The sequence below is a fragment of the Salarias fasciatus genome, chromosome 2 (genome assembly GCF_902148845.1).
Source record: "Salarias fasciatus chromosome 2, fSalaFa1.1, whole genome shotgun sequence".
Taxonomy (NCBI): domain Eukaryota; kingdom Metazoa; phylum Chordata; class Actinopteri; order Blenniiformes; family Blenniidae; genus Salarias; species Salarias fasciatus.
The window spans coordinates 15,810,221-15,825,874 of NC_043746.1; the positions used below are offsets into that span (position 1 = coordinate 15,810,221).

The window sequence follows — 15,654 nt, forward strand, 5'->3', positions numbered from 1 at the left end:
CTCGAGAAACCTAACGAGAGTGTTTGTTTCCCTCTGCTTCAATGAGATGCAAATACGAGTAAATATGCCGACGTGAGAGGGAAATGAGACTCACACACAACAGGGATTCCCAGGAGAGGCGCTCAGTGAGGCTGTTTTCCATGTGATGGCCTACATATTATCACCGCTTAATATTGCAAAAATAAAAAAAAACGCAAGACAAAAACAGCCTTGTCTGAATCTAATATCTCTTGAAAAAGTCAATTTGAATATGAATCGAAGGAAGTGTCTTTTTTCTCTCCCTTTCTCTCTTCTTTGTATCCCCTCCCTCTGCTGGCCGTCAAAGAAAAACAGTAGGATCGCTTTTGTTTTTTTTTGTTTTTTTTTTTTATCAGGGTGTTTCTCCAAATTTCCCACTGATACGAGCCACAATAGCTTCCGTTCCCTTCAGATCGCTGGGAAGCGGGAACAAAAAGAGCTCCAGAAAAACAGCAAAGCTCCCAGTCGGACCACCGAGTGGCTCAGATCGCGACACATTCATTCAAGCTCATAATTCTGCTGACAGCAGGTGAAGAGGGGTCTTCCTCACTCAACTGAAGCAGAGTTTTTCTACTTGGGTATTTTTTCTGAGGACGGTTTCCTTTTACTGCATTTTCACATAAATCTCTATACTTTTCACTAATTCAATTATTAAAACGGGTTTCATATTAATCTTCATGAGAACAATTCAGGATAAAGAAAGGTGATAAATTAAAGAGTGATCGAGCTTCATCAATTTAAAAGTTCGTATAACAAAAGCTGTATAAATGAAGCCATCTATAGATCGAAGACAGGAAGATGGAGAGGCCAATGTCATGCCAGACATTTTCACACTGTTGTGTCTGTTTGTTATGTAACCTCGGTTGAGAACAGGAAGCTGTCTCCAGTCGCGGTACTTGCCCATATTTGTGCACCAGCAGATGTTTGAGGTTGAACAACATTCACCGACGAGCAGAATAATTGGCTTCAATACAGACTTCTATCGCGCAGGCAGTCACTGCAGGAGAACTGACCACAGCGCTGCCATTTGTTTCTAATATTAATTTATTTCAGACATACCTGAGTAGAAAATGTGCATTTTGATAGATATAGACATGTATTTAATGGGGTCTTTTAAGTGTTGTTTTAGTTTGCATGTAAACTAGTTGACAACTTGTTTTCGGTGAACAGATTTTTGTTTTTTGGGGGGTTTTTTTCCTATTCAGCACTTTATTTAGCATGTCCACACAAACCACACAGCTGTTGTTTGCTAAGTGAGATGTGACAGTTTCCTTTTTTTTTTTTTTTTTTTGAGTTTTTTATCCTGGCTCAAGAAATCAGACACTCAAGACAAAAAGAAAAAAAAAAAGAAAAAGGCAAGTTTCGTAACAGCCTCTTGTGGATGTGTGCTGTTTCCGCCCACATGCGACCTGTGGGACCCGGCATATGAAAATAGCCCACAGTAAAGCAGTGCTTAAATGATGCTAAACAAGCCTCAGGGTGATGGACCAGTGAAAACATTCAGGTCAGGCGGTGCAAGCGAGCGGCGCTGACTGATGGCTGTGTGTAGGAGAAGGAAGGAAAAAGTCATGCATCACTCGGGTGACTGCGCTATCCTGTTGGATTCCTGATATCGCAGCGAAATGACGACGAACAGAACTGCTCCTTGAAAGTAACACTGTACCAGTTTGGTGAAAGTAGCTGTGAAGGATCCCTCCCCTTGGAAATACTTAAAAAACTATCGACCGTGCAGCTGCAATTTGAATTCAGGTAAACTTTTACAGTTATAGGAAAGCAAGAGCAGCTTTAGATCCTCTTGTTTTGCAGAACTCTTCCACAAAAGTAAGAAAAAACACCCTTCCTGATTCAATAAAACCTCCTGACACTGTTCAACTTCCACACCGTGGATTTTTGAGCACTCAAAGGTTTTGACCTCCGCTGTTACATAAACCCTTCTCTCTTCTCTCTTTTTCGGCGGAGCGGCGCAGGCTTCACTTCCACTTGTGTGACACCTTGCATTCAGTCTGGTGATAAATAGGTCTTTGTGCGCGCCGCAGCCCAGTGAAAGACTTGTGTCGGGGATGTGGATGGCAGCCCTGATGGAATCCGAGTGCGTGCGGCGTGCGCGAGTCCGTGCCAGGGAGAGATAATTGAAAGGAACAGACGAAGAAGGAGGGGAATGAAAGGAAAGCGAGTCTCAGAACTCGGGTGACATTCCTCCCGCTCCGAACGCCGAACTCCGTCGAAAGCTTGATTACTTTGCTGCGGAGGGGCCTGGATGCGTTCGGGAGCCTAATGCGGCGCTGTGTAAACAACAGCAAAGCGAGCACAACAATGAATCAGTGAGTCACTCCTGTCCGTGACGCCACACTGGAAGGAATGCGAGAGGAGGTCGTTTAATGTCACTGCTGCTAATTACCCCCACCGTGGCACTGCGGAGCAAGGCACGGGGGCTTCATCTGCCTCTTTTACACACGGCGACACAAAAGACGAGGCGCTCTTGGACGGGATGCGCCTTGCTGTTCTCGCCGGTGTGAGCTGCTGCTGGTGGCTCGCTCTCCGCCGGGGTGAAGCCAGGAACCATCACGACTCCATGTAACTCGGCACGCCAGTGGGCTTTTCACCCCGCTCGCCGCCTTTCATCTGCCAGAGACGCATCCAGAGAGAGAAAGAGGGCCTGGCAGAGGAGGTCCGACTCTTCAGGCCGCAGCAGTGATCTGGCAGCGGACTGCAGCCGCTCCTCCAGGCAGACTCACAGAAACAAGTGTTTCGTCAGGATTTACCGAGCCAGCTGTGTTGTCTTCACATCCACACAACAAAAAAAGGACATGACAGAGTCTCTGTTGCGTCAAGCCACTTTGTTTTCTTGGTTTTCGGTTTTTTTCGTTCCTATTTTTTCCATTTCTTTCTCTTTTTTCAGTCACACTGGAAAACCCGAAGCCACAGATTTTGGAAAAAAAAAAAAGAAAAAAAAAAAGAATTGGAAGCACTAGAAACAAACAGGAAGTCAGATTTATTACAGTAAAGTCAGAGTTTGATGGTTCACGGAGTTTAGTTTGTGCACTTAATTCGCAGTGTCAAGAAAATTATGCTTCACGTCTGCCAAGCCCTGGGTTAACATTTGCAGGAAAAAACAAGAAGACTGAAGACATTACTCAGTTAGCTCCACCTGATGAAACTTTTCAGAGTGTGTTGCCCAACGCCGTCTCCACACACCGCTCATGCGGCAGCTGTGCTAAAAGTCTCAGTTGTTTATTTCCTTCGGTGTCCTCTCAGTGTTCTGCAAAAGCTGCACTGTTTTTTTTTTTTCTCCACGGTTACAGATGACAGGATGACACAGGAGTTCCCAGATGTGAAGTGGGTGTTGTTTGTGTGAAACATCTTTCAAAACGAAGAAAACACTTAGGAAAGCCGCGGCGATTGAGAAAGCAGATGTCAGAGAACTGAGTGCAGATTTAATTAACATTTATTTTTAGACACCTCTGTTACATACCTGCTCGAAGTGCCAGGACGACAAAGTGCTCGCTCGATTAAATGAGTTTGACATTAACTCCGAGGGCGATTATGGATGTTTATGCTTCTGATTACCAATAAACTCTGAGCCATTTCTGCCGTCGCATGACCTCAGCGTCCTGTTTTGGGAAAATCTGAGCTCTGAGGTTACGCCAAGTGTTTACTGGAGAACACAGAAGTTCAGTCAGCGGAGAAAATGTCGTGAAACAGAAATAGACCATGTGATCGGTCCTGGCGCTGCAACCTGCTGCAGCCCAGAGTCGTCTTTCCCACAAACTCTGAGCACATTTCTCAGCAATTACTCGAGGCAACACCTCTGCTTAAAAATGTCAGACACTCGCTGCAGGTTCGAGCCTCGGAGCAGAACAGAGGCGTCAATTCTGACGGACTAATAAATCAAATGAAATCCAAAATGTATTTTCATTTGGAGGAATTTGGTGTGTTTGTGCCTGAAACGCTGCACTCAGGTTACAGCATGTACCCTGATGTGTGTGTACTGTGTGTGTGTGAATAAAGCCCACGAAGAATAAGATAGGATAATGATAGGCCTGGCTCAGATCCACTCCACAAAAGAAATGTCTGGCAGCATTGTGTAGCAGACCATTGTGGCAAGAAAAAAAAAAAAAGACTACAAAAATTGGGATTATGAAACAGTCTTCAGGAGAGAAAAATATTTAAAAAAAAACAGCAAATACATTGTTTCAGTAGTTTTTCTCTTCACTGACACAGACTTCAAAGGGACAATTTCAATGAAGATCAACATATAAAACTACATGCTGAGTAAATCTGAATCTTTTAGCGATATAGAGTGTTTCTCATTCACTACAGAAGGGACAGATACCTGTTCGCCTCTGGATCTGGTGACGGCGGCACAATGCTCATCAAAACTATTTGCTTCCATTGTGGATCAACTATGGCTTTCCAGCAACATTATACTTAAATTTGGCCCCCAGTAGCAGGGTGGGTTACCACATCTTCACTTCCCGGTCAGAAACCAGAGCGGGACCGCCACGCTAATGAAAACAGAGGAGAGGTCAGACTTTACTGCCCTCCGGCCGCAGCCTCACCACTCAGACTGGGCGGTGCGGAGAAGCCCGTGTCCAACAGCGTCATCGCTCCAGCGGAGAAAGAGACGTTCTGTGTCAAAGAATCATCTTGAATTTAAATTCCGATGTTATCTGAGTAATGTTAAAGCCCCGAATTACCAATATGTAAGTTATGTTTTCACTTTCTGAGGAATGAAGACTAATTGATGAGAGCAAAAAATTCGAAACCGATAGGCTGAACCATATTTTATTTATTAGTCCAAACATGGGACGGTGGTCTTACAGTTTGTGTCCCACGAGCCAGTTTTCATCCGGGTTCACAGCTGTTTTGGAGGAGAGACGTCATTTAAACCAAATTTGAACAAATTTGCATTTGAAACAATCTCTTATTACTTTATTAAAAAAAATAGAAGTATAAATGCTTCATCGTATGCAGCTTGATTTATTACATTTTTTTTTTATTTGTTTAAAGCTGAATGAGAAGTTTATGTAGGTACAAAGATGAACAGAGTATATTCTTCAATTAGGGTATCAAAAATGGAGTTTTGTATTTTGGGTTTTTCTTAAGTTTTTCTTGACTCTAAAATCTTGTTTATTGATTTTAAGCACTCAAATCTGCACAAAATGTGAAATTCTTGCCTTTTTTCATATTTCATTTAATTTTTTTGTAATATCTTTTAGCACTTGAAAAAAATGAAATGCTGAAATCCAAATACTTTTTAGCAGAGCTCATTTTCTGCTGGACTCATTCTCTGAAGGCTCTTTTTTTTGTATCACTTCACATAATTTAAAGAGAATTTGTCGCTGCTGCTGTTGTTCTTAAATCAAGTCATTTTGGTTGTGGGAGTTAAAATCCGATAAGATCAAACCACCACGAGTATCAATTGTTGTTTGCAGTCTAATGTGTGTTTAAACGGGGTAATAATTGGTGTAATGAGCGCTCGCCGTCCTCCTCACGCTGGCTGTGTGTGTGTGACGGAATGTGAGTGATGGCGAGTGTTGACAGGCGTCCTTATTATCTAATTAGGCGCCATGGTCATGGTCCAAACAGATAAGGCAGTGAGCGCGAGCCATGGCCGCCCCCCACCCCTCCACACACACTTACATAATCCCAAATCCTGCCAACTTGGAAAACAGAGATGAAGAGATGAGGAATAAGAGAGTGTGGAAAGAGACAGAGGAAAAACAAGGAGAGAGAGGAATAGCGGAGTGATGTGGCACTTTTTAAAAAGGAATAGGAACAAAGACAGTTATGAAACCATGGAAGCTGATAAAAGGAATGATTTTATTGTGTTTTGAAGTATTTTGGGATTTGAAGAATGTTTCCTCTGTTTTCTTGGTGAAATAATTCACTTTTTTTCAAGTCATTATATGGATACCAGAGTTCAGCTGTTGTAATGGAGTTTCTCCTATTTTGCTTCTAATTTTGTTCCCGATTTGTTTTTATAGACCTAACAAAATCCATTCCTCACTCCGTCTCCAGTCTTTTCACACGGCTGTGTTCAGCCTCGTGGGCTTTGCTGGAAAGAGTTTGCAACGGAAACTCACAAAATTCACTATAAACTTTCTTTTACAGGATTGTTCCTTATGTTAGATGTATTTAATAATTAATTGCTACACCATGAGGTTGGCATAAAAGAACTTTCCGACCTGTAAATATTGTCCCTACCACTGACGGGCTATTTCATAAACATTGACAGTAACTCCGTGACTTTAAAACTGTGGATTTCCACATTTCCTGATCACTCCAGTTCAGTCAGCTATCAAGAACCTTCCCATGGTTCAAACTGGCCAGTGTGCTGTCGCTCTCCTGGGATGACTGAAGTCTTAGTAGGAAGAAATAACTTTAATCTATCTGGAGGAAGAAGGAAGTAACTCCTCAAAGTTCCAAGTTGAGATAAAATTCTATCAGTAATCGATAGCACATTGATTTTGAGGATTTGACTCAGGTGACAATGCGTGGTACTTATAGATCTGTAATCCAGCTCTGGGACATACTGTGTCTGCACTGTTGATCAGGACAAAAGAGCTTATGGACTCTGCTGTGGTGATGTGTCAACAGCGGCGAAGCGCTCTGGGTCACCTTCCCGCGTCTGGATCCCCCAAGAGCGTCTGCGTCTGTGTTATTGGAAAAACTCACGACTTCGTATCTGATGTAACCGTGAAATGAGAACTTGAAAAGACACTAAAACTCTCTGACAATGAGTTTAAGTATTCACATCAATTACTATTTGCTGTTTTTAGAGAAATACATGAATTGAGATCATTATTTTTTTAATAAAGGAATTGGTTTTAAGGTGTACAGGTCTGCGTTAACAAGGTTATTTTTCACTAGAATCATAAAATGCTGCAAAGCCAGGTGTAATCTTTACTTCTTAAAGAAAGAGTCAGCATTTTTTAAGAATTAAGCTGCTACTTCCTATTGAAGTAAATGGTCTCCAGTTACAGCAGTGTGGCTTATTCTTGTGTTGTGATGCTTTAAAATAACAGTGAGGTCAATTGTACAGCTACATAACGAACAGCTATGTCAGGTTTTAGAAGAACAATATAAAAGGAGCTTGATGATTTTTATATTTTAATAAATAGATAAAGCTATAAGCTTTTTATGACAATGTAAAAATTTGAGGATATACAGTTTTGATTCTTAAGGCAACATTTGTGTATATTTCTTTTCAAATATTTTAGTTTGAATTTCATTTGTGTGGTGTAAATGTAAATTTGTTGCTGTTTTAAAAACAAAGTAGCATTAAAAAGTAGCCATGAAATGTAAAATGAAGTGAGCGACACCAGCTTTAGGCAGTTTACAGCCATCAGCAGCAGCTCTTGGTCAGTTCCTGGAGTTGCTCGGACCAGCTGACGCTCAGCAGCATTGGTAAAGAAAGCGTCCTGCTTTGGTGGTTGCATCAACCTGCGGTTCAGGGTGTGTCTGTGGATCCCTGGGTCGACATACGCTGATCTCCGTCTGCCGGGGACTTTGGCAATAAAGGCGTTCATTGTGCGCGGAAGTAAATGTGTGCATAGTAAAGCGTGCGTTCCCCTCGGGGATGAGCGCGTTCGCTGTCGACTCGCAGACGGCGTCGACTGACGGACAAACGCGTTCACCTGCACACGAGGCGTTCGGCCCTGGTGCCAGACGTCTCCTGGCGTCTCACCAAGGCCGGCCCCGTCCACACAGTCACAACACAACCCAGGACCGAGTCAAGGGGTCCATTAAAAAGCTATTATTGTTCATCTTTCTGTACCGAGTCCTTCAGTAATAGAATTAAATCGCAGCTTTTAATTTGCAGAAAACTAATCGTAGGCCGATGTGTTCGAACGCCTGAGCGGTTTGTAACACGGTGAATCAGCCCTTTGCTCCCAGAATGTCTTGTTTTTAACACAGGAGTGTTACAGGTTAAACTCATAAAAAAAAGACTGTAAAGCACCTTTCATGAGCTCGGGCTTCCTGCAGCGATAGAAAATGGATATCCACACAGCTGCAGCCCTCTTATATCTCGCCTCAAATAAACGTCAACAGCATGGCATTTTTAGCAAGCCCTGACTATGTTGTGTCTCAGCAGCAGCGGCGGCAGCAGCCTCGTGTCTGCAGCCTCCCCGAGTCTCGCCGCCACAGCGCCTCCCGCCACCTCAGACCTCGCCCCATCCGCCTTTGTTTGTGAGGTTTGGTTCTTTAAACCTGCCTGGCCATGAAGCTGCTCTTCTCTTTTGCCTCCTCACCCAATTACTCAGTTTTTTTTTTTGTTTACCTCTGTCTCCTCTCCCACCTGTGTTCCATTAAGTTACAACGCTTTTTCAGACTTCCACAGGACAAGTTTTTTTTTTTTCCCCCTTTTTCACCAAAGACACCAATTTGCCGCGCACTTTTGTTTTGTTGTTAAAATGAGAGCTCGGAAAACGAATGTAATTAGATACAGCTCCTTTCTAAGAAATGATGTGTTTGACATTCATAAGCCTGTTTCTGTGGGCTACAGAGGGGTACTTAATAACAGCAATGAGACAAGCATTTCTCCTCCCTTTCGGTGTATTGTCTCCTCTTTATGCATGACTTTAGATTACACTGCTCTCTCAGGAATTTCTTTGGAGAAATGGAGAAGAGATGAAATTTGAATTTTAACACTGGCGCAGCGGTTTGTTCCACTCTGATCCGAACGCTCGTTACGGCTCGTCGCGGCTTATGATAATTCATAGACAATGAAGCTGTAATTGCCTAATTTGTGATGAACGCGCGCTATACTGTGAGAACGTCTTTTTACATGATGCAACACTGATCTCGCAAATGAAAGCAATTATGCCAGAATGTAGAATGACGGGGAAAACAATGTTTTGCTTATATCATCTTCCATTGTTACATTCCTGACTGTTTTGATGACTTTGCAGCGCAATCTGCAAAAAAACAGGCCCGAACATTTACAGGGAGACACTCACCAGATGTCCTTCAAACATCAGGAAATATGTGATTTGTCTTACTGGATTATGGAAGTAAACTTCAAATCGTTTCATGTGTTTGCTTGAATGAGATCAAATTAGGGGAGAAAACAATATTGTGAGTGAACGTCAATCTGATAAAGTAAATAAACATGAGGAAAAAAAAAGGTCTGGGATGAAACCAATGCAAATCATTACTCCTCAAGCACCGAGCAGACAGTTCTGCCCTGTCGACGGCTTTGCTCTGATAAAACAGCTTTTTTTTTCTGCTGTGACTTGCATGTAAATGAATTGCAAAGGTCTTTCTTCGGGCACACCCAGGATTAAAGTGGTATTTGCTCCTTATTCACTGGCATTACACTAAATTCTTTGCCGAGAACGAAAAGTAAAGTATAAAACCAGGTTATTATGTAACGACGGAGTCCTTTCTTTGGCCGTTTATCAGGAGTTTTGTCGCCACGCCCTGGTTTGGAGAATGTTAAGGGCTATTAAATGTACATTTGTTTGGATTCTTGAATGGAGTGCACATGGCTGAGAGACTTTCCATAACCACCATCACTGAATGCAGGCCTCCGCTCCAAAAACCCAGAGTTCTTGTAGCATAGCTACTTTGCGGTTTATATTTGGATCACAGAGTGGAGCTTTAAAGCTCAGCGGGGAATCGCACAGCCGGATTCTGTCTCCAGCCCATTGTGGGAGGGTGAGGATATGCTCGGCAGTCACCTGGACCCGCGCCAAAACCCAGTGGTCACCTCAGGCCACAGCTAGGAGTGGCCACCACTGTTATGAGGTTTCATTTATGAAGGCAGCGAAAATGTCAGGGGGGGGTAAACTGTTGAGTCCGAGCAGGAAATCTAACTCAGTCGGAGGTTAAAGGTCTTTTGTCTGAATGATTTCAGTTTTCCACAAAGCAAAGGGGATGCTGTCTCTGAGACGTCCTCGGCACCGTCACATTACTCTGAAAGAGGAAGTTGCAGCCTTTCCCAACCGGCCTGCAAAGTCCTTTTTTCGGCGAACAGGCCAAACTGTCAACATGAAAGTTTTTCCATTCTTACATGGACAATGCTGCTCTTCTTCCAGTAAATGCATTTCACACTCGCATCAAAGTAACTGCAGCAGGAACATTAGTCTGCATGCCTTTACCTGATGGCAGGATTTAATAGAAAGATGAGTTATTCCGTCTCTAAATTCCAATTGAAGAATGCAATCTTCTGCTCAGTCTTTCTTTCTGCAGCAGCATTAAATATGTCAGTGGAGAAAGTCTCTTCAGAAAGGTCTTTGACACAAAGTGAAGTGTTCTGAGCCAAGGAGCTAGCTCAGAAGTTATTTTCCCTTGAGTCAGGTTTTGACTGCTTACCAGCTGCCTGACTGGTCACAGACCTGAAGTTTTGCGATAAAAATGTTTGCAATCGCCGCAGGCTCTTCACCTTGCTTCACCCCGGCGTGCGATGGCGTTTAGTGGCTGTTAAGTGCCGACTGACTGCCCGCGGTGAAGGTGTGCGAGAGTACCTTTCTCGTTCCGTCCAGCTGTGGCCCCTTTCAGCCTTAAAAAAAGTAAATCAACACATTTCCTTTGGACTTATCCTGTGGAAATCACAGATCCTGCTTCCCCCTGTCAGCACTGTCTGGCTCAGGCTCTAACAGCAAATGGGACTTATCTCTCCAGATTCTCCTTTCAGCGCATTTCTGTGACCCTTGAATCATTTACATAACACATTTTTTTTGGCTGTTGCTCCTGCCGGTATTCGACAAGTCCAAAAGATGTCCTGGCATGCTCCTTCAGGCAACACTGGACATTTTATTCTGCTCGCAAGAGGCAAATGAGAGAGATAGCTGCTCGGCAGACTGGCCACCCAGGGTGAGGTCAGTGGGTAAATCTCAGCCGGGCTTTCATCAGCAGCCAGGCCCGGTCACACTGAATACTTGAAAAAAATGCACGAATCTGTGCAAACCTCAGCTCAGCGTGCAGCTTTCTTGTTTCAACTGACAGGATTAGTTTTTAGCACATGTGCGAATGAATGGCCGCGTTTGTGTTCCCCGCATGAAAAACTTGCAAGGGTACAACGTTGGAAAATGGTGTTTTAATCCTGTCAGAAAGTATATCCATGAAAAGCACATGATCCACATCCACGATTCCCTCCTGAGACGGGGAACGGTTCAGGGACAAAGTGTTCTGGCTGGAGATTGTTTGTCAGGCAAACAGAGGGGCTGGCGCAGACGGGCGTACGGCCGCGCCGGCCGCTGGCACAGGTGAACGCTTTGAATCCGAGCCAGAAATGTCAAAAACACTGGCAGTCATATTCTACTTCATATTGTACTTCCTGTGCATCCTGAAATTCCCTCAAGTCCAGTAAGGCACAGATTACTGAATAGATTAGTAATCGATATTTGAACATGCTATAATTTTACCACTTATGTTCAGTCGATGTGGGTTTTCTGACACACTGTACTGGAATAAAAGTTTAACGCCTGAGTCAGTAAGTAGAGTCTTTATGCAACACAACGTTTGTGTAACACTTTTGACAGGCGGTCATTATTCAACGTATGAAAGAGTAAACACTGCACACAGTGAATAATGATCCATCGGAGCTTATCCAAGAAGTTTAGAAGCACAATGAAGGAAACATTCACTATTCAAAAAGTCACTTTATTTTTAAACCCAGAAGGAGCACCAGCTGGGGGGGAGGGGGCTTCTGCCATCAGACCAAAGTTCCTGCATTAATCCAGCATTTTCAGAAAGACACACCCCAACAATCAAACATGAGTTCGGAACAGATTGTTCTCTTTGAGTTATGCAGCTCAGCAGCCAAAACAAAATCTATGGCAGGAATGATACTGACCTGAGACTAATGAGCATTTAGAAATCTTTACTTTAACTTCGCAAAACAAAATCCCGAACAGTTTGAGACACCAAAACAGTTTCCTCAAACACTGATACACAGTGTGTGTTTGGAGCCTATTATCGTGTCAGTCGACGTTAAAGTTAGTTTACTGCACAGTGGTGCAGTGGTTTGCACTCTTGTTTCAAAGCAACAGGGTCCCTGGTTGGAGTCGGGGGTTTGGGTGGAGTTTGCATGTTTTCTTAGATACTCTGATTCCCTCCCACAGTCCAGAAACAGGCATTTGAGGTTAATTGTTGACTCAGGATTGTCTATAGGTACAAATGTGAGAGAGCATGTGTGTGTGCGTGTGTGTGTGTGTCCTTGTGTTTGTCCAGCGATGAACCAGTGACCTGTCGTCAGTGTGTACTCTGCCTTCACTTCTAGGCATCTTTGATGGATGTCACCGGCCACGCTGCGGCCAGACGACAATGTAAACACTTTCACTCATTATCTGTCCTCATGCTGTGTAAATATTCAAACCAGGAGAAAAGAACACTTGTAAAGTGTGCGCGAAAATAAAAACAGGTTAAAATGTAACTAAATCTAACCTGCCGAAGGCAGCCCGGCTTCTGTGGGAGTTCGATAAAATGCTGATAATGTGTCTCTTCGCCAAGGAACATTACTGATATGATAACACCTGCAAATAACTCAATCAATGGTAATAATTACCTTTGTTGTGAACATTTCCAGTGAACTAGAACAGAAGAGACATGGCCGCTTTATCTGTGTAAGATGCACAGATAATATAAGTTTTCCTGGTGTACATTAAAGCCATTTAAAATGTAATTTGTGTCAGGATTCACATTCTGTAGGACGACTGAACGGCTGTATGTGTACTTCTGGCTTATTTAATTTAGAAAATGAAATTAACACTAATGTAAAGCAATGGGCTTCAGGTTTTTCTTTGTTTCTGCTAGATTGATTTAACAAAAAATGGGTTATTTCATAACTGAGGCTTAAAGATTTAACCTAGAAAAGCATAATTAATACTCATATTTTTTTTCAGTCTGAAAAATATTTTAAAAAAAATCACCAATAAGGCAAATGAAGGAAAAGCTAAGAGAAGGGACAAATGCCTCTTTCCACTGAGAGTAACTAAATGTGAGTTCAAGGATTATCAGACATCATACATGTCTGACAAATGTGTCAAGGTGCTTAACATATATCTCCGATTTACTGACACACATGACGGCGACTTCGCCCATAAACCGCACTCAAAGGTGACTTTTACTGCGATAACATGTTCACTGCTCTTCCCCTGCAGGGCTTTTCTTCCTCCTCCGATAAGCAGACAGACCATATGTAATGGCATACGGCTGGCTCCAGTTCAGAAGTGCAGCAACAGTCTAATCAGTGGCGAACTGGAAAGATGGGAACTGTTAATTTGGGGCTGAAGTCATCTGACAGTAGCTGCCAAACCAACTCTCCCACCGCGAGGAAGGACACGCTCCTCCTCGCAATAAGCACCAGCCAAACTTTGTTCCATAAACACTGTTTGGCAGAGACAGGAAAAGTGTCAAGCAGGTATCAATTGACCTCTAAAAATAAAAGATTATATTAATTGAATGTGCTTCAGAACAAGTTTGCCGTTTCCTTTCTTTTCAACTTGTTGAAATAACACGTGCAGCCTTGCATGAGGGAAATACATTACAGTCTACATACTGTACATACATATATATATATATATACAAAGAATCATTTCCAACTTTGTCATGTGTTATATGCTGCTAAAAAAAAGTGGATGTCGATGCTGATTGACACTTGAAGTGTTATGTAAAATGCTCAGCTTTCAATTCCTCAAAGAAGAACACAATGTAATTGCAGTTAAAGATGTTAAACCCTTCTTTATATGTTTCGTCACTTTGTTTTGAAGCTTATATACACCCCTCGCGGCCGGACAGCCTATTCTTAATCCACGGTTATAAATACATGTGTCAGCATTTTTGGAGATCCAAGAAACCTGATTAGTTTCCTCTCACCATCTGCTTCATTTGCCCCAAACATGCTTCTCACGCTTAGATTTGAATTAGAGAAGGTAATTAATGCATTTCAAAATGTTGACTTGGAACTAAAATGTGCATAAAAAGAGGAGAACTTGAAAGTTCACAGTGTACTGAAAGACCGCTTGGACTGATGTGAAACACACGTACCTGTGAAAGTAGAGCAGTATGGACAGCATGGTCTGGTCGATGTTGCTGTTGCAGATGCCCTCGTTGAGCAGGAAGCAGGGGTCCCTCACCACCGACTCCAGGGAGTCCTGCCTCATGATGTTGTTCAGCTTGTCCGTGTTCAGGTTCTGGTACATCAGCTGATTGCGTAGCTGTCGGAAGTGGCTGACGCTGGGGCTGGTGGGGCTGCCGGGCGGGCCTCCCGTCGGACCCAGGCCCGGGGCCGGACTGCCGGACAGGGAGTCGTCGCAGCCGTTGGCCAGGTCCAGGCAGCAGCTGCAGCAGTCCAGGCCGATGGGCGAGCGGCAGTCATCATCTGACATGTTGGAGGCCAGGTGGATGAGGGGGAGCAGACGCCCCGGGCAGGTGCTGGGGTTTCACAGAGCAGACCGTCAGCAACAGGGTGTGTTCCTCAGCTGTGACGGGGCAGGCGGCCGGGGCCGGCCCGGTGTGGCGTCCCGTCTGGAACTCCCGAGCAGGGAGCAGCGCTACACGGCAGGTTGAGTTCCTCCCTGAGAAGTTGAAGTCACGCTGAGCCTGTCCCTGAGTTTCCCCCTCCTGTGGCTCTGCTGCGTTAAGCCTTTTGTTCGGGCCGCCGCCGCCGCACTGTGTTGCTACTGTGGCGGGAGAACGAGTGAAGAGATCACACACACACACATGCACACACACTCACACCATTACAGCGGGAGTCCGCTTTAAAGCAAAACCCAGAAGCTGCTTGCTGCTTATCACTACTTTTTCCCCTGGACTTTTTTTTTTTCTTTTTTTTTTTTTCCCTTTGGTTGGCGTGCCTAGAGACAGAGGGAGGGAGCAAGAGAGGAGAGAGGGAGGGCGAGAGGAAGCAGGGAGGGAGGGGAAACCCTTGTGATTGGTAAAAAGCACTGCTGGCTGCGTGCGGTAGGCCCTCCCTTCTCACCGCCTGGCTGTTCGGTACATTGTGGATAGGAAAGAGAAAGACGGCGAGGGCGGGGGAGCAGCCCCGGAGCATGCTGGAAACATGTGCGGCTCGGCCGGCTCCACCCTGCCGTACTGACAGCACAAGGAGTGGCTGAAGAGACGGAGGCTGCAGCCGCGATAACGTGTCTGCGTGATAATTTGTCAAAAGATGAAAGGACCTAATGTTTCCAGTTGATGCGATGTGCCTGAGCGACTTTTAAAATGCAGAACTTCACTTGTTCCTTTGAAGACTTTTCCTGCTTTAATTTTTTTTTTTTTTTTTTTTTTTTTTGCCGCCCTCCGATTAATTTGCATGCATTCAGCAGGGTTTTTCTTTTCATTACACAACAAAGCGTGTTTGAGATTCCAGTGGGCAGAAAGCACGATCCCAGAAAGTCACAGCAATTACTTTAACGAGACTTTGTTTGAAAAAACTTTTCTTCATATTATCTCTGTGATTATCAGTTTTTTTTATCTTGTGGATGTTGCCTGTATTGTCCAAACGTGCACGTTCTAAATCTGTAAAACTTGCTAAATGAGAGAGTTTAAAGTCATCAAATGCGAGACAAACACAGATAAACAGGACATTAATAGAAAGTAGGTCTGAAGAGTTACGCAAAAGTTAAAGTTCAGAGTAAAACTCAGGAAATGCACATTTCTAAAGTACTAATACTGTGCATGTGCTTG

The 15,654-nt window shown here is 43.8% G+C and overlaps 1 protein-coding gene across 1 annotated transcript in view; it reads right to left on the minus strand.

Moving 5' to 3' along the window:
- The window catches only part of tsc22d3 (TSC22 domain family, member 3), a 33,895-nt gene extending 19,130 nt beyond the window's left edge, over nt 1-14,765 (minus strand). Inside the window, exon 1 of the mRNA XM_030104658.1 lies at nt 14,014-14,765. Coding sequence (XP_029960518.1) covers nt 14,014-14,354 — 341 coding nt within the window. The 5' untranslated portion in view covers nt 14,355-14,765. The remainder of the gene's footprint in view (nt 1-14,013) is intronic.
- Nucleotides 14,766-15,654: the final 889 nt, after the last annotated feature.